We start from the raw sequence: 25,938 nt of genomic DNA, 5'->3' as shown, positions 1-25,938 counted from the left end.
TCTTCTTACTATATGTTCCATTCTATGCATCTGATGAAGTGGGCTGTAGCCCACGAAAGCTTATGCTCTAATAAATTTGTTAGTCTTTAAGGTGCCACAAGTACTCCTGTTCTTTTTTTAGAATATTATTGTAGCACCTTGGAGCCCCTTTCATGGTCCAGGACCCCACTATGCCAGGTGTCGTACAAATACAGAAAATTCCTTCCCAAAGTTACATTGATATCTGAAGTCTTTAGTTTCTCAGATCACGTGTCAGGATGCTTATAAGCCAGGGCTGGCTTTACACTTCACTCATCTAGGACAATCAGTCTGTATCAGTGAGTTGGGTGGTCCCAAAAGGAGAGAATGTGGAAGTGGAGAGAGAGAGAGGTGTCATTCCTCCCCCCACAAACCATGCTTTTAATTGTGAATTAACATTATCTGCCTCTCTGCGTCCCAACTAGCCACCAGCACTGGAAAAATTTGTGGCTTTGCAGTCTTCAGTAGAGGTCATTCTGAAGCACAGCTGAGTTACTCTGGTTTTAGAGAAAGACAGTAAATACAGGTGAAAATGAACCATCACATTTAAAAGTAATGGAAGCCTGACTCTCCTTTCTCTGGCACCATTTTAAACTGGTATAACACCACTGACTCTGCTCGAGCGGCTCCTGATTTATAGCGGCGGAAGTGAGCTCTGGATCAGGATTTCTTTTCATTAGAAGGAAGATTTATTTTAATCAATAGGCATCGTGCTGACAGACTTGGTGCCTGAAAAGAGAGAGGGCTTTGCAGAGAGCAGAGTATACATCTGTTTGTAGACTGGTGTGCCTGAAAGTATATTGTAAAATACTTATAAACCCTCTAGAGGAGACCTCGGCTTTTGTTCCAGATCATGTTAAATGGCGTCTCATTAAAAATGCCCAGTTTCTCTTTCAGCCGCATGGCTCAGTGCTTTGGAGACAACGCACTTTGCCCTCCATACAATTCTTTCAAGTTAAGGCAGTTTTGGAGGAAGAATGTGGTACCGTGTTACAAAGTTCAGCCAGGGTGCGTTTGGCCAAATGAGGTGGCTACTCAGTAAGCAGATTTGACTGTGGAATGTTGTTGGAAGGAGAATGAAGTGGATATGTTTTTTCTACTCTTTAAGATGCATCAAGACTGTTCCCTTTCTGTAACAGCTCATGCGATGTGGTGGTAGGCACGAGGAGCATGTAGTTAGTTTCAGGCCAGCCAATTAATAAATACTTTTATCTGTGGGATTTGTACTACAGTGAAGCTCTAAGAAACCTTCAAATAAACAGGTATTTAGGTCCAGATTGTGGAGAGCATTCTTGTTCAGAAAAGTACTTAAGCATGTGCCTAAATTCCATTCATGTGAATAGGATACAAGCATGAGTTTATAGTTAAGCATGTGCTTAAGTGCTTTCATGAATTGGGGACTTAGAGAAAAAGCATGATCTTACTACGAATACATACATTGTCTTGCACGATGGGACCCCAGTCTTGGTTGAGGCTTCTGGGTGCTACCGTAATACAAGAAATAAGAATTGGGGGATTTTTAGAAATGCACTGAAGGTTGTGAGAAATAAGGGTAGGAATAATAATAATGAGCATGCATGGTATGTTACAATATATACAGGGCTATTCATCCCAAAGGGTGCCCAAAGCACTTTACAAATGATAATCACTTGAATCACCCACCAATGAAATGCAGCCAACTCTGGAGTGAAATGAGGCACTGTTTACCAGTATAAAGCAACTTTGCATGGCAGTTTAGGGCAGGAAATGAAGCGGACAGTTTGGATGGGAAGTGATACCATCCTATCCTTTAAATGTATTCATACTGTTGTTATAGAACTACAGGAGAAAGGTGTTCATAGGATAACTTTGTTGTACATAAAGTAAATAAAGTCTGCTGCAGTTTCCACGGCATGCATCCGATGAAGTGAGCTGTAGCTCACGAAAGCTCATGCTCAAATCAATTGGTTAGTCTCTAAGGTGCCACAAGTACTCCTTTTCTTTTTGCGAATACAGACTAACACGGCTGTTACTCTGAAACCATTTGTTGTACCAGACAGTTATTCTTTTGGCTGGTTTGGTCTGCTCCAGGTGTGTTTTTTTTTTTTTTTTAAAGTTATTGTAAAAAGGAAATAACTGAAATTTGTCGTATTCCCCCCTACCCCGCCCCCAAAAAAAGATCCAGGTTGGGGGTGGATGGGTGAGGGAATGTACTAAAGTGGGGCTCAGCTCCCCACCCTGTTATGCAGAGGGGTGCCCGACCTATGGTCCCCAGGCCACACATGGCCTGCCAGAGTATTTCATAAAGCCTTCAGCAGGGCTCGGGCTGACAGCCCCAGGCAGCTCTTTATTTGTGATTTGGGAGAAGGTTGTGTGGTGTTTACTGTTTTTTTTCCCCACCCCCCATTTTCTATAATTCTGATGCATATTTTATGCACTGATTTCTTTATTTGTTTTTAAACAGACAATACTGTACATAAATTGTTTCTATCTAAATAAATACCAAACAGACTGAACTTAAAATATAAATCAATACATATAACTTAAAATCTTAATAAAATATGTAGCGTCTGTGTGGCCAACACAAGGTTGTGCTTAGGTTTATGTGGCCCTCCTGTGTAATAAGGTTAGGCACCTCTGCCATTATGTAAAGGCCTGGTGCACTTGGGTATTCCTTAATTCTACACCTCCAGCTGATTTAAAGTCCAGTTCAGCAAGTTACTTAAACAGCCATATGACTTTAAGCACGTGTCCCAGTGAAATCAATAGGGGCATTTTGAAGTACCTTTTTAAAGTACCCTTTTAAATAGGGGCCTTAAATTGCAGTTCTACCCTTAAAAGTGACTGCGTAAAAATGGTGCCTTCTTACTCAGCAGATATTCTCCCTGGGCATATTCCCAGTCACATTTGCTGAATATAGTGAGTAAAATAAATTTTTGCTGCTTTTTCCTCCTGTTAGCCCTGCAGGGCCAACACAGCTAAGAGCAACTGAGCTGGATTCTATCCCTTCTTGTGCATCACCAACAGAATTGTTAGATTCAATCTGTTACAATTGTGTAAAGCCACTAAAAGCCAAAGAATTGAACAGGCATCACTGAGGGCATAATCTGGGCAGCAGAATTTCTATTACTGATGATGATATGCGAGAAGAAAAGAACTCAGTTTGATCTCAGATGCCATGTTGAGTTTGTTGGGTGAGAAATAAGAAAAAATATCTTTGTATTTGTAAATGGGGCCCATTTTTCTCCATGGAGAGATGACAAACATATAGGACTCCATTCTTAGAGTTGTGTTTGCAGGACAGAGGTATACATTAAAGTACTCCTGCGGGAATTCTGCACCACTGCGCATGTGCATATTTCATGTGCCGTGCATACTTTTTATTTTTCTTGCAGAAAACAGTTTCTGCTGAAAAATTGCTGCAATTCCGCCTTTGCCCACCAGAGGGCGCTGTGGTGCTAGAATAGAGCAGCGGCTCCTGGCAAGCTCCAGCCAGGATAGGGAAGAGAAAGAGCCTATCTTCTTCACAGCGCCTGTCGGGCCAGGTCAGGAGACAGGGAATATGGGGAGACAGTGTGGGGCTGCTGGGGGTTCACAGAGAGGGGCTCATAAGGGCTAGTCAGGGAGGACAGACTAGGGCAGGGACTGAATGAGAGTGGAGGCGCAGGGTCATGGTGGGAGGGAGGTGCAGGGCCACATGGGAAGAGGGGGAGGTGTGCAGGAGGGAAGGGGGATGCTTGAGTAGGGGCACAGAGACATAAGGACAGGCGCAGATGTGCCTGACTGAATGGGAGAGGCTTGGGGTCAGCCAGGGTCTGCATGGGGATGCTCCTTAACAATCTCTCCCCGCCTTCCAAAAAAACCTGTTCCATGCTTTCCCCACCAATACCCAACAACACTTCAAGTTTATACCCAGGCTCCTTCCCAGCAATTACTTCCCTCTTCCTCAGTTCCTTCATGACCCTGACTCCCCCAAGCCTTTGCACTGCTTGTGAGTGGTGTGGGAAATATGGTTCCGTACTGTAGTTGAAATTAATTATTACTCAGAGTTCTGTATTGATATGCCTAGTAAGGAATATATTTGTCTAAAAACATTTCCTGAATCTTTTTTGTTGTCTGTATTGTTACAGACATACTTGCTGGCAGGTATTTTGAAATAAATTACCAAAATAATTGAAACTGGTGTGATGATATTGTGTTATTTTGACACATAATATATGCAGAATTTTGAAATATTCTGTGCAGAGTTTTTAATTTTTTGGTGCAGAATTCCACCAGGAGTAACATTAGTATGAAGAGTCGAGAAGATAATTGTGTGAACTTTAGTATCCTTGACTGATGGAGGGTTCTGTGCCACCTGACCACAGCTCACAGCTGATGCATATGTGCGTGCGCCACATAGTGACCTATGCAAAGATACACCCTGCTTGTCTTTAAACAGACTCTGTTCTTTCTCCAGCTCTTTTGGGCTCAGGGAAAACCATCTCCTTTGAATATGCCTCTTCCTTTAAAAGTTTTTGGCTGAATCTGTTCCACTGTTAAAAAAAAAATCTAATATTAAAAGTTTATCACTCAGTCAAACCACCCCATGCTTCACAGGACTAAAACAAGGAGCTGGAATCTGTGTTATAAGACTTCCAGAATCAATGCATTTAAATAGCATGCTTAACAACAGGAAACCAGCTCCGAGCCAGTTATCATGAGAACTTCTTCCTCGGGGTGTTATAAGACTTCAGGCCCTGTGACATGCTTTAACACCTTCAGGAGCAGGATTATTTCATGATCCTTGCACACTGGAGCTGCATTATTATTTTTGTTAAATTAGCGTGTGCTTTCCTAAGGGATCCAAGAAAAATCAGCTGTTGGATCAAAATTCCAGTCTGAGCTAGACCATAGGGGTGTGTAACCCTAGTGCCATGGGTCTGTGAAACAGAGCTCATTGCGGGGCATAATATTTGTTAAAGGGCTTTTCTGCACATTGCGGCAATGCGCACTACAACAATGTGATGTCTAAGTGCACTAACTTGTCTGTGTAGACTCTGCTGGTTTTCACTGAATTTCCCTAGCATGCTTTAACATAATGCTGTGTGAAACAGCACTGCAGTAAAGTGCCCTGGGGAACGTTTAGTGTGCATGCAGCCTCCTGATGCAGATCGGTTAGTGCACAACGTCTCCGTGTGCTTCCGGAATCACACCTCTGTAGTGCGCACTGCTGCACAGTTTAGACAGGCCCTAAGTCTGTAGCTGTTGAGAAACAGTTTAATAACAGCGGCAAAGAGTCCTGTGGCACCTTATAGACTAATAGACGTATTGGAGCATAAGCTTTCGTGGGTGAATACCCACTTCGTCCGATGCATGTAGTGGAAATTTCCAGAGGCAGGCATAAATATGCAAGCAAGAATCAGGCTAGGGATAACTAGGTTAGTTCAATCAGGGAGGATGAGGCCCTCTTCTAGCAGTTGAGGTGTGAACACCAAGGGAGGAGAAACTGCTTTTGTAGTTGGAGAGCCATTCACAGTCTTTGTTTAATCCTGAGCTGATGGTGTCAAATTTGCAAATGAACTGAAGCTCAGCAGTTTTTCTTTGAAGTCTGGTCCTGAAGGTTTTTTTGCTGCAGGATGGCTACCTTTAAATCTGCTATTGTGTGTCCAGGGAGATTGAAATGTTCTCCTACAGGTTTTTGTATATTGCTATTTCTAATATCTGTGTGTCCATTTTATCCTTTTATGTAGGGACTGTCCAATTTGGCTGATGTACATAGCAGAGGGGCATTGCTGGCACATGATGGCGTATATTACATTGGTGGACATGCAGGTGAATGAACCAGTGATGGTGTGGCTGATCTGGTTAGGTCCTGATGGTGTCACTGGTGTAGATATGTGGGCAGAGTTGGCATCAAGGTTTGTTGCATGGACTGGTTCCTGAGTTAGTTACTATGGTGCGGTGTGTAGTTGCTGGTGAGAATATGCTTCAGGTTGGTGGGTTGTCTGTGGGCGAGGACTGGCCTGCCTCCCAAGGCCTGTGAAAGTGAGGGATTGTTGTCCAGGATGGGTTGTAGATCACTGATGATGCATTGGAGAGGTTTTAGCTGAGGACTGTATGTGATGGCCAGTGGCGTTCTCTTGGTTTCTTTCTTGGGCTTGTCTTGCAGCAGGGGGCTTTTGGGTACACCTCTGGCTCTGTTGATCTGTTTCCTTATTTCCTTATGTGTGGGTATCGAGGTTTTGAGAATGCTTGGTGAAGATCTTGTAGGTGTTGGTCTCTGTCTGAGGGGTTGGAGCAAATGCTATCGTACCTCAGCGCTTGGCTGTAGACAGTGGATCCTGTGGTGTGCCTGGGATGGAAGCTGGAGGCATGAAGGTAGGCATAGCGGTCGGTGGATGTTCGGTATAGTGTGATGTTAACGTGACTGTCACTTATTTGCACCGTGGTGTCTAGGAAGTGGACTTCCTATGTAGATTGGTCCAGGCTAAGGTTGATGGTGGGGTGGAAGCTATTGAAATCGTGGTGAAATTCTTCCAGGGTTTCCTTCCCATGTGTCCAGATGATGATGATGTCATCAGTGTAGTGTAGGTAGAGAAGGGGCATGAGTGGACGAGAGCTGAGGAAGCGTTGTTCCAGGTCAGCCATAAAAATGTTGGCATATTGTGGGGCCATGTAGGTGCCCATAGCAGTGCCACTGGTCTGGAGGTATATATTGTCATCAAATTTGAAATAATTGTGCGTGAGGATAAAGTCACAGAGCTCAGCAACCAGTTTTGCTCTGGTATCATCAGGGATACTGTTCCTGACAGCTTTTGTTCCATCTGTGTGTGGGATGTGTAGAGAGCCTCTACATCCATGGTGGCTAGGATGGTGTTTTCTGGAAGATCACCAATGCATTGTAGTTTTCTCAGGACATCAGTGGTGTCATGGAGATAGCTGGGAGTGCTGATGGCATAGGGTCTGAGTAGAAAGTCCACATATCTGGACAGTCCTTCAGTGAGAGTGCCAATGCCCGGGATGATGGGGCGTCCAGGATTTCCGGGTTTGTGGATCTTGGGTGGTAGTAGAATAACTCCTGTCGGGACTCTAAGGGTATGATGATTTGTTCCTGTGTTAGTGTAGGGAGTGTCCTGAGTAGATGGTGCAGTTTCTTAGTGTATTCCTCAGTGGGTTCTGAGGAAAGTGGCCTGTAGAATTTGGTATTGGAGAGTTGTCTGGCAGCCTCCTTTTGGTAGTCAGACCTGTTCATGATGACAACAGCACCTCCTTTATCAACCTCTTTGATTATAATGTCAGGGTTGTTTCTGAGGCTGTGGATGGCATTGCGCTCTGCACGACTTAGGTTATGAGGCAAGTGATGTTGTTTTTCCTCTCTTTCTGCCTGTATACGTCGGTGGAAGCATCCTATGTATAGATCCAAACTGTCATTTCAACTCTCGGGAGGAGTCCATGTGGAGTTCTCCTTCTTGTCCTGTTGGTGGGAAGGTATCTGTGTATCAGTGTGCTTTTCAGTGTTATCCTGAAAGTATTCTTTGAGTCGGAGACAGCAAAAGTAGGCTTCCAGATCACCGCAGAACTGTATCATGTTTGTGGGGGTGGCAGGGCAGAAAGAGAGTCCCTGAGATAGGACAGACTCTTCTGCCAGGCTGAGCGGGTAGCTGGATAGATTGACGATATTGCTGGGTGAGTTAGGGTTACCACTGTTGTGGCCCCATGTGGCAGGTAGGATTTTAGACAGCTTACAGTCCTTTTTCCTTTGTAGAGAGGTGAAGTATTTAATGTAGATCTCCTGTCTTATTTTAGTAAAGTCCGTTTGTATGGAAGGTTGGTTATTTATGAGAGTCTCCAGGTTGGAGAGCTCTTTTTTGATGTTTTCCTATTTGCTGTATAGGATGCTGATCAGGTGGTTCCTCAGTTTCTTTGATAGTGTGTGTCATAATCTCTCACTGTGGTCTGTGCAGTATGTAGATAGCAATGGATTTTTAACCTTCAGTCCATTTGGTATGATGTCCATCGGTTTGCATTTGGAAAGGAGTTCTTGCTTACATATTTATACCTGCCTCTGGAAATTTCCACTGCATGCATCCGACAAAGTGGGTATTCATCCACAAAAGCTTATGCTCCAATACGTTTGTTAGTCTATAAGGTGCCACAGGACTCTTTGCCGCTTTTACAGATCCAGACTAACACGACTACCCCTCTGAATTTAATAACTGAGTACATGGAAGGTTATGCAGCTGTAAGAGAAGGGAAGGATGTTTTCAGTGTACAAAAGAACTGCTGGATTTGGGGAGATGCTCCTAAGTGAGAACTTGGAAAGATACTTTGGACACATTTTGCTAATAATAATAATATCTAGCTCTTTTCATCAGTAGGTGAATAGATTTGAGTAGATTTTAAAGATCTGTACAAAGGAGGTCAGTATCATTATCCCCATGCTACAGATTGGGAAACTGAGGCAGAGGGAGGGAAGTGGCTTCCCCAAGGTCATTCAACAAGCCAGTGGCAGAGCTGGGACTAGAACCCAAGTCTCCTGAATCCCAGTCTCGTGCTCTGTTAGGCCACACTGCTTAAATACTTCTCAGGAAATCATTCATTTAGTCTCATCTGTGACATGCTTTGATAGGGATCATTGAAGAGTCTCATGCTCCTCTATATCGGTTATTCCTGTGCAGGTGAGTGGAAGGGACCATTGTGATCATCTAATCTGACCTCCTGTATAACACAGGCCATACAACTTCCCCAAAATAAATGATGACATGTATTTTAGAAAAACATCCAATCCTTGATTTAAAAATTGTCAGTGGGAGAATCTGTCACAACCCTTGATAAATTGTTCCAGTGGTTAATTACCATGTCAAAAAGTTGTGCCTCATTTCCAGTCCGAATTTGTCTAGCTTCAGCTTCCAGCTACTAGATCATGCTATATCTTTCTTTCTTTATTATATTATTGTATTTATGAATGTACTATATTTAATGTATTCATTAGACTTGGGTGGAAATGTGAATGCATTAAGTCAAGGTTATTAAGCATAAAAACCTACATAACGCAAATGATTACAGAAAAAAGGAAACAATCTGTCAATATTTCTTTTAGGTCTGCACACATCATGAGTGTGTTGTGGGGATGCCTAGGCCCTTTGTCTCCCATAGCCATCTGGCCATCCCGTTGCCCCCTTTAGCCCTTGACAGCAAGAACTGTCATGTCAGAACCTGTCTCCACTGCCTCTGACCCAGAATCCTCTTTGCTTGGGAAGATTCTACATCATGGCTCGGGGGCTTGGGGAGTTGCCGCACAGTGTGGGGGCTTGGGGAGTTGCCGCACAGACCACAGGTTCAGGCCACAGTCCCTTGCACTGATTTCGCTGCAAGTTTTGTGTGTGTGGAGAACACCTAGCGGAATGCAGCTGCCCTTTTCCCTGCTTTCCGTGTTCTTCTGAGCCCAGGTCTGCAGATTCCATCTCACCCCCTCTCCCAGAAGCAAATAGGAGTGTAGCAGCACTGGCCTTGGGCCAGCTGAAGATTTTGAATCAGGCCCCTAGTCGTTAAGGTTTCTTTGTACATCTCCATTACAGGCTTTGGAAAGTTTGGCTACAAATTGGCTCAGAGTTTTGTTACAAAGTTCATGAAAAGACAGGCAAAGGGAGGTTATTGTACTGCTGTGCTTGCCAGTGCTGAGGCCTCAGCAGGAGCATCATGTCCAGTTTTGGGCGCCACACGTTCAGAAAGATGTGGACAAATTGGAGAGAATCCAGAGGAGAAATGATAAGGTTTAGAGAAAAAGATCTATGAGGAAATGTTAAAACAAAAACCCTGGATATATTTTTGTTTTGAGAAAAGAGTGAGGGGGACCTGATAACTCTTCAGATATGTTAAGAGCTGTTATAAAGAGGATGGGGATCAATTGTTCATGTCCACTGAAGGTAGGACAAGAAGTAATCGGCTTACTCTGCAGCAAGGGAGATTGAGGTTAAAGATTAAGAAAATCTTTCTGACTACGAGGACTGTGAAGCACTGGAATAGGCTTCCAAGAGAGGTTGTGGAATCCACATCATTAGAGGTTTTTAAGAACAGTTTGGACAAACTGTTGTCAGGGATGGTTTAGTTGGGCCTGCCTTAGTGCCAGGGCCTGGACTAGATGACCTTTAGAGGCCCCGTCCAGCCCTACATTTCTGTGAAACAAGAGGCACCATTTTAGCATTTCCTTTTGTTATTTTGGTGGATCACGTGGACACTTTTCTTGGAAAGGCTCACTGCCTGTATAAATGCATGACCATACCTTTTAGTTGAAAGTATACAACTTTCCCTCGCTTTCTTCTCTCCCGCCTTTTTTAAAAAGTTCTCTTTAATCTAACAACTTTTTTTTCTTCTTTTCTCCTGCAGGAACTACCTCTTCAGACTTAGTCTACACAATGTTTCTCTTATCCAGGTACGTATGTTCATTTTTTACCCAATCGTTTTGCTTGACTCGTTAAGATGAACGTGCCTGGAATCGCTTGGTGTATGTTGTCAATATGCTTCCAGAGTGGCAGAGGGAAGAATTAGACTTTGTTCTCACTGAGAAGATATTGCTAAAGGGAAGGGCATTCCAGTGCTTGGCCATTTGGATAGCACTTTCTTGCTCTTCATTCTTGTGTTTTTTGTGGTTTGTGATGCGTGGGTGCTGAAAACATGGCATCTTAAAGAAACAAAGCAGGTAGTATGACTGATAGCTGGTGCAGCGTAAATAAAACCATACAAAGAAATCCTTGGCTTTCCTTAGTGCAGAGGTCAGCAGCTGGAAGGGATGGCTTTAACAGTTCTTGTCCATCACCGCTCCCTGCTTTTGCTGTGCCCCTGGGAGCATGGAATGCTGAGGAGCTAAATGTGTTACTAAAAACAGGATAGGACTTGCAGGCATTCAAAGATACAGCTGGTTGTAAATGTGTGTCACCCAGCACGCAATGGTAGAGGAGGTGGCTCGTCTGCACTGAACTGAAAAGGCTTACAAACGGCCAATGGGATGAGCAAGATTTCCCCCGCCAGCTTGAATCTGGAACTGAAAGGTGCAGCAAAATTTATTATTTAATCATTAATTAATTAAAAGTAACAGAGTGTCTGTCAATAACAAATATGCTGGGGTATAGATTGTTGTTTTCTGTAAGCACTGAAAGATGTGCCTTGCTCTTGTTAGATCAAAATGAGGGCACCTACTCCCAAAGACTTTAGAATCCAAGGCCTCATTATGGCATCTCACTCTATGCAGGTGCCTGAATGATGCCATGTTGACTTCCAAGGGGCCCTTGCTCATGCAGAGTCAGGCTAAAATGCTCTGAAAATGGGCAGTATTCAGCATGGCTGGGCAAAGCACCTGCCATACCCTGTTTCCTTGCATGCGAGTCTCTTGACAGGAAGTGTGGAGGGAGGGCAGCATAGATATTTAGCAGATAGATATTCATACACTTCATAGAATAAAAAAGGAAGATGCATGTGAATGAAGTACAAGTGACAGTGGAACGAACTCTAAAAGTTGACCTCATCTAACAGAACTTTCCCTTTCAAGGATGGTAGGTTACGTGTGCCAGAAAAATTCCAACGGGATATAGAAGAGATGGGAGCCGAGTGGTGGTGGTGGTGAAATAGTGTTTCTCTGTAGAGTGCTGATTCTCAGAGTGGCTATCACAGCCTGTTGTTCTGGTTACCCCATGGGGGTCCCCTACATCCTGATGTGGTTGAGATTCTTTTGGGGGCAGTGCTGCAGTGTGGCTTCAACAATGGCGAGAGCTTTGTGCAGCCTTTCTGCACTGGGGTAACTTTCTTCCACAATGGTCTGCACGCTACGCTGCCTAAAATTGAAAGCCCTCCTATATGTAAGTGGAGGATGTGGTGGGATCTCTGGTTAACATAATAAGCTTTGTTTGTTTCTGCTTTCTGGGTGTATCCGGCCATTTCTACAAACCTCTTTGCATGACAATGAGAGCATGGAATTATGCGGACACACGTGTTGGGAATGATGGAAACAATTGTTTCCAGACCTAGTGGTTGCCTAAATAGCTACTTGGCTTGCATCCGTGAAGCACATTATGCTGCTCAGAGAACACCCCACCCCTCCATATACATCATTTTGAAGAAAAGAATAGAAAATCAAGCTGAGAAGTTAAGGGGATTCTAAGTTCAGTTCAATAGAAGGGGGAGGGAGGCAAAGTTTAGAAAATAACAAAATGGAGACTCTTTTGTATTGAGGTGCTAGTGGCTCTTTTAAAATATAATATGGATCCTATAGTTCAACATGTATTGGGAAGGCTTTTTTTCCTACCAGTGGGTCTGATTCACTTCTCCTTGTTGGAACCCATGTTGCAGGCTGCCAGTGGCACCAAATCTGCCTGATTTGCTGAGGTTGAACCGGGCAGCACTGCTCACAGAGTAGGAACTGTGTGCTGAGTAGGGAGCAGAGCCAGGACATGCAGAAGAGACCCTGATTCAGCGTATCTTCTAGATTAGCCTTTAGAGGAGGGGATCTGACTGAGTACTAGTCTGAGCTTAAAGCTGCCTTCCCTGCCACCCCCCATGGCCACAGATGACTGTGGGTAAAGGGTGAGTGTAAATGTCAGTCACACTGCACCCACAAACAAGAGTCAAGCCCTTTCAGTGCTTTTCCCATGAATGAGGCTGATCTTAGTCGTTTTTTTTTAATGAGCCTGGCAACACTGGAGCAATAGCCTAGTGACACTGTTACCTGGCCCACTGACTTGGGTGCTTGAAAATCTCTCTCCTTCTGTAATGTAGATTTAGTGGCTAACTCTGATTGATGCATCCCACCTGCACCGTCTTTTCTAGAATCAGAAAATGAACATTTCCTACTGTTAAACCGGTGACAAAGTCACTCATCATATACATTACATTACATTATTCACTGCTTCCATTCAGAGGAAATTCTCATGCCGTTGAGAATTCTGTAGTTACCATTAGAGCCCTGCATGGATACAAATTTATATCTGCGGATGTGGATATCTGTGGATATAAAATTGTATCCGTGCAGGGCTCTAGCTACCATTTCACAAGGCTAGAGTAAACCTTCTTGGTGCTGTTTGGTTTGGAAACTTGAAGGCCTTCTAGGACTTTGGTTTCTCTCTTTCCACATAGCTGCTGAGTTATTGTGGACTGCTCTCATTTAGGTCCTGATCCAAAGCCTGCTGAAGTCAATAAGAGTGTTCCACTGACTTCAGTGAGCCGGGGATCAGACCCTTACTTGAGACATTAATTTTGGGCCCATCACAAAAATCAGACCTAGCAGCAAAGGCTTTGTATCATTTCTGGTCCCAGACTGGGCTACCATTTTTGATAGTTCTTTACTAGCTTTGGGAGAACAGCTGGATTTTCAGTTTGCTGGCAGCTCTGAAAAATAAAAAAAATTAAAAATTGATTCAACCTGAATTGAATGCAAAAAAAATCTGAAGAATTTCAGCAAAAAGGAAAAAGTTGAATTTTTTTTGTTTTTTGTTTTGGATCAAAGCAAACTGCTTGGTGTAGTTTCTGGGCACGTTTTACCGTAAAAGCAAAGGAAATGAAATAAATCATTGCTGCCATTGTCTTCCTTCTGACCTGTAGTCCAGTGGTTGGGGCACTCCCCTGGGATGTGAGAGTTCCAGGTTCAATTCTCCTGTCCGCTGCATGTGGGGCAGGGATTTAAACTTGGGTCTCCCACATTGTGGGGAAAGCACCCTAGCAGCTGGGCTATAGTTTGCTATGGGTCTCTCTGTCTCTCATATTGAAGCTGTTCCATTCTTGATACATATCTACATAGACAGTGGAGCAGGGATTTGAACTTTGCTCTCCCATATGGCATTTTTCAGTGAATAAACTATTTGCTGGAGGAAAAAATTGCCCAGCTCTGTCCCATACAGCATTGCAATGAATACTTGTAAGCTCACAGCACAACGACAAAAATGTGCTATACTGACATGAGATTCAACCCATTTTAAACTGGACTAGGACATTACCCCCCAATACATATAATATGGAGCTAGGATCTTGAAATTACAATGACAAAAGACAAACTATAACAAATGTCTTGCCCATAGGATGAAAACTTGTTTTCTGGGTGCACATTACTGATATTGTTTGTGCAGTGAAAGATGTCGCAAAAATTAGTCTTTCCTGATAAATGGGATAGGATTTTGGTGGTGGGACGGGCACAGTTATGGAAGGTTTCTGTGGGGCGTGTTTCAAGAGGATGAGTGCAGGAGGATGCGGGGGGGGGAACACTTTGGGGAGGTTAGGGTAGATCAGGGAGGGGATATGGCAAGTTTTGTTGGGGAGGGGGACATGTGAGTCTTTGGGAGCTGTTAAGGAGACAGTAAAGACTGTCCTTTCCTTTCCTCTCAGTTCTTTGTCTCCTATCCCTTCTCCAGAGTAGGTTGCTTTGGTCTCCTCTGGCCTGCCATGATCCAAAAAAAGTTCACTTCTGGTTCAGGGCTGGCTTTAGATTTTTGTTTGAGGTTAAACATTCCTGTCCCCTGTTTACCCCTCCAAGAGCTGCAGCCCCGGGCCTGTGCTTGAGAACCAGGAAGCAAAATGGTTCTACCCAAGCTGAGAGAAATGCAAAATGTGAACAGTGTGTTAATGGCCAACAGTGAGCTGGCACCAAGATATTGCAGGAATCACTAATGATTTTGGGTGTCTCAATGTTTTGGTACCTATCTTAATGAAGCTGAACTTCCAGGGGTGGGGTTCTCAAGAGTTTCTGAAAATCAGGCCCTGTAAGGTACCTCAAGTTGGATACCTTAAAACATTAGTCACTATTGAAAATCTTGTAGATTTTTTTTAAAATTCTTACAAAACTCCAGAAACTCCCCTTCAAAACATACAGGATTTTTAAATCTGCTAATGTCCCTTTAAAATGAAATCCATACATCTTCGTTTTCCACCCTAAAAACAGCTTTCATGTATGCATTGTTTCCCTAATATTGGGCATTTTTTAAACCTTAGCAATGATATGCATGTATAGCACACACTGTTCAATTTATGCAGGAACCAGTAACAGGCTTACCCTCTAATCCCCAGCTTTCACAGAGAGGCCAGTAAGGGGGCTGTTTATACTAGATTTCACAATTAATAGATTAGGTGGAAAGTGTCAGTTTAAAAACAAAATCTTCATAGCGCGTTTAAAAAAATACACTAGGCTAATTTGGTCCTTTTAAAAGGACTAAACAAGGACATTTGCCAGCATATATAAAATCACTCTGCCTGGCATGCATTTCCCTCTAGGCCCTGAGTTAGTGAATACCCCCAGCTCCGACTGACTTCAGTGAGAATACTCCGAACTAGAGCTGGGGGAATAACTGTTTTTTCGGTTCACTGGCAGTTCGGGGAGAAGGAATTGTTTTGAGCTGAACTGAAATGGGAAAAATTCTGAAATTTTCAGTGAATCTAGAAAGTTGATTGTGCATTGAAACTTGGCTTGGCCTGGCACGTTTTGTTCCTGGGTATTTTTAAAGGGGCTAGATTAACAAAGTGGGAAGGGAAGTGTGGCTGTGACTGCTGCCCCCTATAACTTTAGCCTGGTGGTTAGGCCACTCACCCATGATGTGGGAGACCCGTTTTCAATCCCCCCCTCTGCCTGATGGGGAGCAGGCGTTTGACTTTGGATCTCCTACCTCCCAAGAGAGCGCCCTAATCATTGGGTTTTGGGGAGGGAGAGAAGGTAATATCTGACTCTGTACCATGGTAGTTAGGACTCTCATGTGGGAGGCCCAAGTTCAAGTCCTCCTCAGATGACGATTCAAGTATAACCTGTCCACCCAAGCCATTTTGCCCAGCTCAGCTCACAGCACTGCAGGGCATGAGCTCATCATGTATATCAGTGACATTATTTCATGTAGGCAACTTTAAAACTATTTCAAGAATACTTGCTCCTTGTGTAAAAGGATGCCATTAAAGAAATAGGGAGTTGAGCCATAAAGTATTTACATATTAAATGGCAAAATAAATACCTGGACCAGACTTGCAGAATGGAGGCCCTTACTCATACTGAGGAAAAATGGCATCTTAGTCACAACATGTTCTTTAGTGGCTTATCTGTGGAGTAAGGTACTTTTCAATGTGAGTAAAGGTATCAGAATCTAGGCCTTCATTCAGTCCATCCCGTAAGCCGATAAATCTGGTACCTGTTCAGCAAAGCAGTCAGGTGCTTTTGAAAATTTTACCCTCTGCGAAAATCAATGGCATGCATGCTCCTAAATCACTTGGGTGCTTTTGCAAATTGTACTTGTAAGAAAGCACTTAACTTTCAGCATGTGAGTTGTCCCATTAACTTCAGTGCCTAAATCCCATTGACCATGTGCTTACGTGCTTTTCTGAATCAGGGCCCAAACCCATACGGCCTGATCCAAGACTCAGTGAAATCAGTTGAACTCTTTCCACTGACTTCAGTGTCATTTGGACCAGGCTGTAAAGGAGCAGATACAGTATGTGCAAAGCTAAAGTACAGAAGAAAAACTGATATACATTTCTTTAGTAGTTAAACTGCCCTTCTTAGCTAACAGTATTTCCATTGAGAGAAGGTGCTTTACCCTGCTTCACTTTTTCTTTCTTAATCTGACAATCAGAAACAGCTGCACTTCCCAGCTCCAGCTCTTAAACTGAACTGCTCTTGCTACAGACACTCTCCCTCTGACACTTCTCTGTGGAGGGATCACTAACTCTAGGGCAAAACCACCGGTAAATCAATAGTACCTATCAACGGGTTGCAGTTAATGGTAATAAAATGCCTCCATCGGTCCTGAACATCTCTCCCTGCAACAGAATGAACAAGTTTTGTATTTCTGGTCTTGAATCAAAAACAAGAATTAGACACATCCTGTTTGCTTTATTTCCTACTATTCAAGGCCTGATACTTCCTCCCTTACATATGTTGATTGGTACCTTGCTCTGCAGGCAGTCCACATATTAAGGCACTACAGATGCTCCCTGGGTTATGCAAGACCCGACTTACGCAAATGCGCCCTTACAGAAAAAGTTCCATAAGCCAGAAATAGGATTTTTGAGTTGCGGCAATTTTTGCGTAACGTAGTGGTATACATTTCCAACGTACGCAAAATTCAAGTTATGCAAGGCGTTCCGGAACAGTTGCGTAAGCCGGGGGGGTGCCTGTAGTCAGTGTAAATAGAGGTGGCAGAATCTGACTTCCAGTATTTCCCTGGACAGTTACATAAACATTTATAAGCATAACAAATGATGAATAGTGAATAATGCAGTTTTCAGGACAAATTCTCACCCAAATTTTCATTCATGTTCAAATTCATGGAACTTTAAGGATTTAGAAACATTTTCATGAAGGACCAGTGCTCAGCAGGATATTTGCAAGTGATCAATAATATCATTCCACCAATCACAGTAAATTCAACTTGGGAGGCAGTGTTGCCTAGTGGACAAACTACTGAACTGGGATACAGGAGACATGCTGTCTGTTTCCAGCTCTGCCACTGGCCTGCTGAGCAACCTTGGGCAAGTCATTTCAGCTCCTTGTCACAGTTTATCCTTTGTAAAGTGCTTTTAGAGCTACAGAAGAAAGGGCTATATAAGAGTAGCATTATTTTAGTTTGTATTTATATGCAAAAATATTTCTGAATCTGGGTTCTCCTCCGTATTCAATCTGCTATAACTGAAACCACTGACACTGAACCACAATTGTATATGATCTTGATGTAAAACCAGATTTGCTCAAAAGCAGGTCCAAATTTCCTCCAAAATCCACAAATTTTAGCAAACCTTCAATGAAATCTGGTCTGAGTTTCAGGTTTGTCATTCAACACAAAACGCAGATGAGTTTTGGACAATTAGCGGTTTGTTGGAAACTTTTTCATAGCTTTATTTACTAGTGAGGCTGCATTACAACCAGTTGCATTTTGAAATTTTCAAGAACAATTGTAACTTTTCCAGAAGAAAATAGTTTTTAAGTTGTAGTTAACTGCAGTGTTTTGAATGTGGCTTCTCAGTTTCAGATATTCAGATACACTGTGAGTGATGTGGTATAAATACCTAGATAAAACATTTATTTCTTATTTTTCAGACGCATCCAGTTATTTTTTTAAACATAATCAACATCTTATATAGTACAGCAGAAGCACACCTTAATATGTGGATTATAGTTTAGTTATGAATGTCACATATTTTATCAGAATGATACATTTTTTATTAGCAAATTAACATATAAATCTATTCCTAAATCACCTACCATAGTTACACCTAAAATCTCTTACTGTCAGCCCAGAGTTCTAATGCCGTTCCATAATAAATGGCTTATGTGATGGATGTACTGTGTGCTGAAGATCTGATGAATCTTGTTAGTATCTCAGACCTGCTTTTGAGCAAATCTGGTTTGACATCAAGATCATATGAAATTGTGGTTCCTTGTGGTTTCAGTTATAGTAGGTTGAATACTGAGGAAACCCTGATTCTTGTTGTCACAGTTTTTTATTTTATCTGACGTCCAGGCCCAAATCAAACCCTCCATCTGAATACACTCATCTTTTGAAAAATTCAGCTCTGGACCTGAAAATTGAATTTCAGGTTCTTCCCTGATTCTATTCAAGAGGCTGCTGCGGCTTCTGGATTCTTGAAATCTAGGATATAGGGGAAAATATGAGACGCGTCAAAGTGTGTGTTTGGAGTCCACAGTTCCTTTCTAAGGACTCCTTCCTCCAAACGGTCACTACTGAGGTAAGGTCTCGATTCAGGAGTCCATCTGTGTTCTATAAAGCACTTAAGCATGTGCTTAATTTTAAACAGGTGCTCAAGTTCCTCTTGGACTTACTTAAAGTTAAGAATATGCTGACATGCTTTGCTGAATATGGATGGACTTCAGCATATGCTTTATTGCATATTGCTAAATTGGGGCCCTATTGCTTACCGCTGTGTGCTGTGTGAAGCCTCATTGAAGTCAATGCACCCTGTGGTGCACTGTTAGGGTGCAGTAAGAAGAGTTTGGAGGTTCACTCTCCGACACTGTTTGGACCACACCCCCACCTGGTGTAAATCAATGAAGTTCCACTGCAGTCAACAGAGCTGTGTTGATTTACATCAGCTGGGGACCTAGCCCTTTACCTTCATGTGTGAAAAGTGCAGCTTCTGTGATGTTTGTCAGCAGCTGATGGTCAGCCGTCTTTCCAGATAGCTTTTCAGGTGCCATTCCCCACCCCTAACCTTGGAATGTAAATGGTGAAGCAATTGCCAGGGCTTTGGGCTTTGTCATCAAACATTTAGAGTAGGAGTCAAAAACTGAGGATTTAAGTAGCCGCTGAAGTTACTTACTGATACCTGTGGCATATTGGCTTTTTATTTGATAAAACCCTGTCAGGCATTTTATGTGTGGGGAATGAAGACAAATGTTCTTATTACTTGCAAGTTACAGCCAGGGCCATTAAACATGCTTTATACAGACAAAAAAAAATGCACCTCTTGTTTCTTACAATCAGCATTGTTTCTGATTCCTCGTGCTGCAAAAGGATGTGAAGCATATTTTGGCTTTAGTTAGCTTATTTTTCTCTGTCTCTTGCTTCCCACTACTCTGATTCCACGGTGCCCAGAAGAAGTCTGTGTACTTGTGCTATGATTCTCCTCCTGCCTTGCACCAACATAATTAGTTCATTGTCTTTAGGGACTTATTCCTTATTTATGTTGGTGTTACTGAGCGAAGAATCAACATTCCGCTGAAATTGACCTACTGGCAGAAGTTTGTTTATGTTTGCTTAGGGCAATTTTTTTTTCTTCGACTCAGTAATGAGAAGTTCTCTGAAAGCAGATGAAATGTTTGTTCCTAAAACCTGGCCAGAAATGAGCTGAAAATCCCTTGACACTGTGCTGAAAAAGTATTTCATGTTTGCTCCCCTTCTGCTAGTACTCCTGTGTGTTCTTACGTGACCTTTAGTAAAGGAGCCAACATTATGCTCTTCTGTATTAGAAGTATTGCATCTTTCAAGAGTGAAATTGCGGTATTTTGGCAAGTAACTGTAGAATACTATAGGTATAATAGAGGTTAATAGCGGGATTTTAAATTCAAAACAGGGCTTGAATAAGACTTAAGTGGTTCATCTACCTTGTGCTGTCTGTCTGCACAGGAGTAAATTTGCCTCTGGTAGCATAGGGTAGATTATAGTGGGAGTGTAAGAAGACTAGTCCATTGATTTGTGCCTCTCTAAAACTGGCCTAAAAAACAACCTCAGGTGTTTCCCATAAAACAAACTATTGAGCTCTTGTAAAAAAATCCCCAAAACATTTATTTTACAGTAAATACATTTCATGGTAGCACAAGCAGTTTCCCGGGATAAAATGATCCTGATATGTTTTGGTTGGTAACAATTTAGTTGATATGTAATAGTTTTGAATGAGTAATTCCCATGGGATTATCGCAGCCTGAAGCCTACAGCAGGGTCGCTAACACCGGCTGAATAGCTCTGCGGCTCTTGTGGCGCGTCCAGAGTTTGTGGGGGGGAGGGGAACAATTAATCACTTTTATGGAGCACGCCAGGGTGAAATCTTTTATAACATGACAAGGCTTTTGGTTGGAAGGGTTTCCCCCGCTTAATAACCTCACCCTCTCCAAAAAAAAAAAAAGAACCCACATCCTATAAGCCAGGTATGAAGAGGAGAAAAAGGTGATCAAACCCCAACTTGATTAGCTCTAAATACCTTTCGGTTGCCTCGATTGGGAGAAGATGCCATCATTAGGGGACCAAGGTGGGGGGAGACTGTAGTTTCAGGGATTATTTCAGGACTCACTTCAGGAGTCTGAAGAAGGCTTAGGTTTGGTTTCTCCACAACTTTAAGAGTTCGTGCCGCCAACTGAACCCATGCAGGTTTTCCAGTCTAGCATTTCAAAAAGCCGTGTTAGAAGAACAGATCCTGCTCAAGGAAAAAGGCTTTAAACTCACACAGTTCTGTGTAGGCTATAGGTCTTCCTATGGAATAACTTGTGATTGCCACTTCTGACTGGCTAAGAACTGTGCACATCTCATTACTGTGATTATCTCTCACTCCCCTACTCCAGCTTCTCATCCGTGTGTATGTCTTATCTTTCAGGCTGTCAGCTATTCGGGGTAGGGATTGTCGTTTCTTAGATGCTTGTACAGTGCCTAGCACAATGGGACCCTGATCTAGTTGCCCTCTAAATGCTACCACAATATAAATGTTTAATAATAATAATGTTTAATGTACTTTTCTTGTAGCATCTATTGAAACTTTCATTCCATGTCAAGTTTGCACAGCCAAAAAAGGATCCAGAGAGAAATGGGACAGAGGAGAAATATGCTATGTTAAGACCAATGGAGAATCAGGCTGTGTTCCCACATCCTAAATAAGGGGCATACTCTTAATACTTGTTACTAGAGTCTTTGATCTTGGGTAGAGGTTAAATTAATTGTTTTTGAGGAGTAGGTAGGGGAGAGGGACAGGTGCCAGAAAGAAACTAAGGGCCGAGCTCAGAGTGAAAGAAATTGGAAGATAAATAGTGGGATGGCAAGAGAACAGCGAGTGAAAAGCATAATAGATAGGAAGGAATAAAAAATACAGGATGAGAGTCGTCTTTACAGTAGAAAGAGCAAATAAATTCCTTGTTGGGACAGAGCTTGGCAGAGACGACTGGAGCATCAGGTGCTGACGTCTGGTGTTGGAGGGGAAGAGACAGAAGCAAGGCAAACTGTGACAGACCAAGCAGGGAGTCTGAAGGCGTCTGTTTCAACAGACTCTAGGAAGGAGATAGAGCAACTGCTAAGTGAAGCCTGGGGAGGAGGCTTACTTGGAGTGGAGAGGCAGATAACATTTTATTGCTGCAAGAGTTGTGGAATGGGATTCTGATGGAGGCACTAGAATTTTTGGCAACATGGAGTGCGGGGGGGGGGGCCCTTTTCTTTAAGGTAGTAATCTTGTTTTGATTAAACTCTTGTTTGTCTCTGTCTTGTAGTACTAAATGCTGGGCTTTATATATCCTCCCTAAAGGTCTCTTTCTGTAAACCCCATCTCTTTCTCCGCTGGCACTCTGTGTTTCTCTTGGAGAAGTGTCAGATTCTGTCACTCAGATGTAGTGCTGTTTTTTTTGCAGGCAGAGCAAGCTAGCAGCCCGCTGGTCAGTGTGATGAAGCCCTAGTTTTATATCTACATCTGAGAAGTTCAGGCAAGGTCATCCTGACCTGGACCTAATTATGTTTAAGTGGCCAGCGAGGAAGTAATTGCACACGGTGATCCATCTTACGGAGCTGGCTCTAGGAGAAAAAGGGGGGAATGGTCTTTCTGGAAGGTGCATCTAGGCCTGGATCAATGTTGGTTTGTTCAGAAGATTGATTTGAGGGCAGTGGGCGTTGGGAATAGGTCTTGGGAGCATGTACTGGGGAAATCAGCACAGTTTGTTCTGCTATCTCCTTTAAGTAAAATGCTCCATTGCTGATAGACCCTGGATGGTCTGGTGTTAATGAAAACACACCAGTGTGGCTAGAGGTTAGTTTCAGAGGGAGTTTGAGGTAAAGCAGGCAGGAAGCTGTAATTAGATGCTGGGTGCTCTGAGTAAGGTGCTGGAGGAGTGTAGATCTGGTAACACAACTGCATCGACAGTGAAATTAAAAAGATACTGCAGGGAACTGGATTGCTCTGGGGGTTGGAAATGCATTATGAACCTTTCATCCCTAGTTCAGCTGATTTTAATCCATCCCTTATAGGTAGCAACTGAAAGTTGCTACCCATTATTTGCTGTAGTGTTCGTTAGTTAAGGGAAATGAGTGGTGATTTCAGTCTGCTTTCTGTTAGATGTGTGTTCAGCATCCCAAAACCCACCAACCCAGGTAGCATTTGGTAGGCCATGGATTGAATGAGCCCTGGAGACTGAACTGTGCTTTCAGCTGTCAGAGTGGTCCTTCCAAGTCAGGATTGAGGCATATTGCCAGTGCCCCATTGGGGAAGCTTGTATTGCTTCTACCTGGACTCTCTGTGTTTTGTGGCAAAACAGGGATTTAGTCTGTGACTGCCCCTTATTACACTGATCAGTCATCTCATTGTTACCTTGTGCTCTGCTGTCTCTTTGATGTGTCTCCCTGTTGTCTCTCACTTTATCCTTAGACTGTAAGCTCTGTGGGGTGGGGACTTCCTTTTTGTCTACACGTATACAGCACCTAGCGTGATGGAGCTGTCGGCTCCAGGCACTACCACAATTACATATAATAATAAAAAGAAGAGGAGGACTTGTGGCACCTTAGAGACTAAGAAATTTATTAGAGCATAAACTTTCATGAGCTACAGCTCACTTCATTGGTATGCATCCGATGAGGTGAGCTGTAGCTCATGAACACTTATGCTCAAATAAATTTGTTAGTCTCTAAGGTGCCACAAGTCCTCCTTTTCTTTTTGCAGATACAGACTAACACTGCTGCTACTCAGAAACATATAATAATAATGGTCATCTGTCTGGATTTTTTCCCCCAGCACTAAATATATATTTTAAAAAGAGGGTGAAACTTTGATCTCAGCAAAGTGGATTGACTAGGGTAGAAGAGAGGGCTGACTTGTACCTCTGGGTGTTGTGCCATTCTTGCCTTTCTTCCTGAAATTATGTCTTAAGAAACATCATGAGATAGAGAAGTAGAATTAGACTCTGGTTTTGCCTTTTGTGCTCAGACTCCGAAAGTTGCATAGTGCAGTCATGTTTATTCAGGATCTCGTCAAAGTTTTCAGTCCGTCTCTCTGCAAAAGACTTTCCCAGTCTCTCTGGCTTGCACGAAATTCCCCTTGGCTAATTAAGGTAATTTCAAGCCTTTTATTTGGTCCCAGTAAGGCATTTTTTTGCTTCATTAAAGATTTCCACTTTTTTCCCCTTTGGTTGCACTACACCAAGCTTAAATGCACAACCAGAAAAGAATGTGGATAGGATAAGTTGAATCACATGAACATTTTATTTAATTGCCCCTTTTTTAGAGCCGAGACAGGACTAAGCCCATGTTGAACAACTTACACGATTTTAATGAGAATATATTGCAGTGTTTGTCATCTGAAAGAGTATTAGGCCCCATTGATGCAATGGATGTGATTTCCCTGAAGAAAAACAAGGAACACAGAACAGTGAAAATGTCATCTTGAGTTGTTCATTAGTCTCTTTAAAATGGCATGATGTGCTGATTTTGATTCATGAATCTCATCCTAATTGTTGGGAGAATTGTGTCCACGCTGGGCAGTTTCCTCGAGCTTAATTCAGTTTTTTCTCTAAACAAACAAACAAAGGCTGAAAGGGACTACTCCTTGCTGTAACCTGAAGTGGAATAAGGAATCCATGGCTCCCCACTTTATTATCTAGGAAGCTGATAATGTGTGGAAGCTTCACATAGACTTTGTTGATTACATTTTTGATTGGAAGCATTGACGAAGATCCTCTTTCGTAGCTGGACATAAAAGCCTTTTAATGCGGGTGCACAAAAAGTCTCTCCATTGACTGTGTGGTATCCATCCGGGCTATCTGTGTAGTGGGGGGGGGGGGGGAAGCGTGTGTAGTGGAGAAATCTTAACATCTCTACACAGCAGTAAGCTTCAAAGGCAAGCACAATGGAGAGGAAACCCAGAGCAGAAAAATGAAGGAGAAGAAAATCTCCTTGCTTGATGCAGAAACACAAAGGGGACTACAGCCGTGGTAAATCGATTTTGTACTGAATATGGGCTGGTCCATTGGAAGGGTTTTTGAACCTTCTACTGCCGAGATCATTGTGCAGAACAGTAAAGGGAGGCTGTTTAGGAGTCCTGGCACATCCATCAGTGGAGCCCACGAATGGGAGGGAGGCATTTATTTCTGAATGGTGACTCTACTAAAGAACAAAAAGGGTGGAGATGGACATCTTTTGGTGATACGTTGGCCTGGAAGGGAGAATTGATCTATGCTGCTAAAATGGAGGCATTGCTGTGGTTGACTCAGTCCTAAGGAATCCTTTGTTATAGCTGTGAGAGAAGAAGTGTAAAAACTGATCTTTGCAAAATAAATAGCGCTGGAGGTGCGAAGAAAGCATATTATGTACTACAAAAATGTCAGGTGTGTCTAAAGATTATGACCAACCTAAAACAAACCAGCGTTCACCTATATTCATATCCTTGACTTATGTCTGACATATTAAAGTGGCATCTTTCTTTTATTTTTTTGGCTGCATATATTTTAACCTCCTTTATATAATTATTTTATTGATTTATCATATAATCTAGTGTCTTCATAATCACCTGTCTCTTTTGCCAATGTTTGTTGCCATAACTTACAAGATATATTTGATATGGCAGAAGACCAAATTCTACCCTGGAGGTTAACTGCCTACTTTGCTAAATATCTTGTCATGGCTCCTGTATGCTTTTGGTTCCTCAGTTATAGGAAATACTGTAACTTGTCTTTACAGAATAGCCCAGTGTTTAGCATAACTACCACGCTAATGGCTTTTCTGGGATAGGGGTTACTCAATCTCTCTTATTTGAGCTATTCTGTTGTGTATAAATAACTATATATTCATTAGGTCAGAGAGACCAAGGAAGACTGACTTGCTAGTCCAGCAATCAGAGTATTGACTTGGGATGTGGGAGACCCAAGTTTGAGTCCCCGTTCCAAGAAATATTTAACCCACCCCAGGATAGTCAGTCACCTGGCTGTTAAGGCACTCACCTGGGATATTTGGTTTTGTCCTGATACAGAACAGGAAAATTTTGAAATCTTGAAAATTTTCACAGGCCAGAAAAATCATTTCCCACCCAACTTTAATCTCAGTGAAGAGATACCATCAACTTGCATTTGGACCAAACTTTAGACTTTGTAAAAATGTGCTTTTACAAACTTACAACCAATAGAAATATTTGTTTTTTCTAACTGCCACTAGATATAGTTGTTTTTAAACAAAAAATGTTCTTCTGCAACATTTGCAACCAAATATTGCAGTGTTGAGCAATGATTTGTAAACAAAATGACATGAATGTCAT

At 42.6% G+C, this 25,938-nt stretch overlaps 1 protein-coding gene across 11 annotated transcripts in view; it reads left to right on the top strand.

Moving 5' to 3' along the window:
* The window catches only part of SEMA5B (semaphorin 5B), a 363,514-nt gene that overhangs the window by 216,161 nt on the left and 121,415 nt on the right, over positions 1–25,938 (top strand). For all 11 annotated transcript variants that reach the window (XM_073305098.2, XM_073305088.2, XM_073305090.2 and 8 more), the window contains one exon: positions 10,366–10,411. In XM_073305098.2, coding sequence (XP_073161199.1) covers positions 10,366–10,411 — 46 coding nt within the window. The remainder of the gene's footprint in view (positions 1–10,365; positions 10,412–25,938) is intronic.

This window comes from Lepidochelys kempii, chromosome 11, assembly GCF_965140285.1.
Source record: "Lepidochelys kempii isolate rLepKem1 chromosome 11, rLepKem1.hap1, whole genome shotgun sequence".
Taxonomy (NCBI): domain Eukaryota; kingdom Metazoa; phylum Chordata; order Testudines; family Cheloniidae; genus Lepidochelys; species Lepidochelys kempii.
The sequence above is the reverse complement of the archived record's forward strand: the minus strand, read 5'-3'. Positions and strand labels throughout refer to the sequence as shown.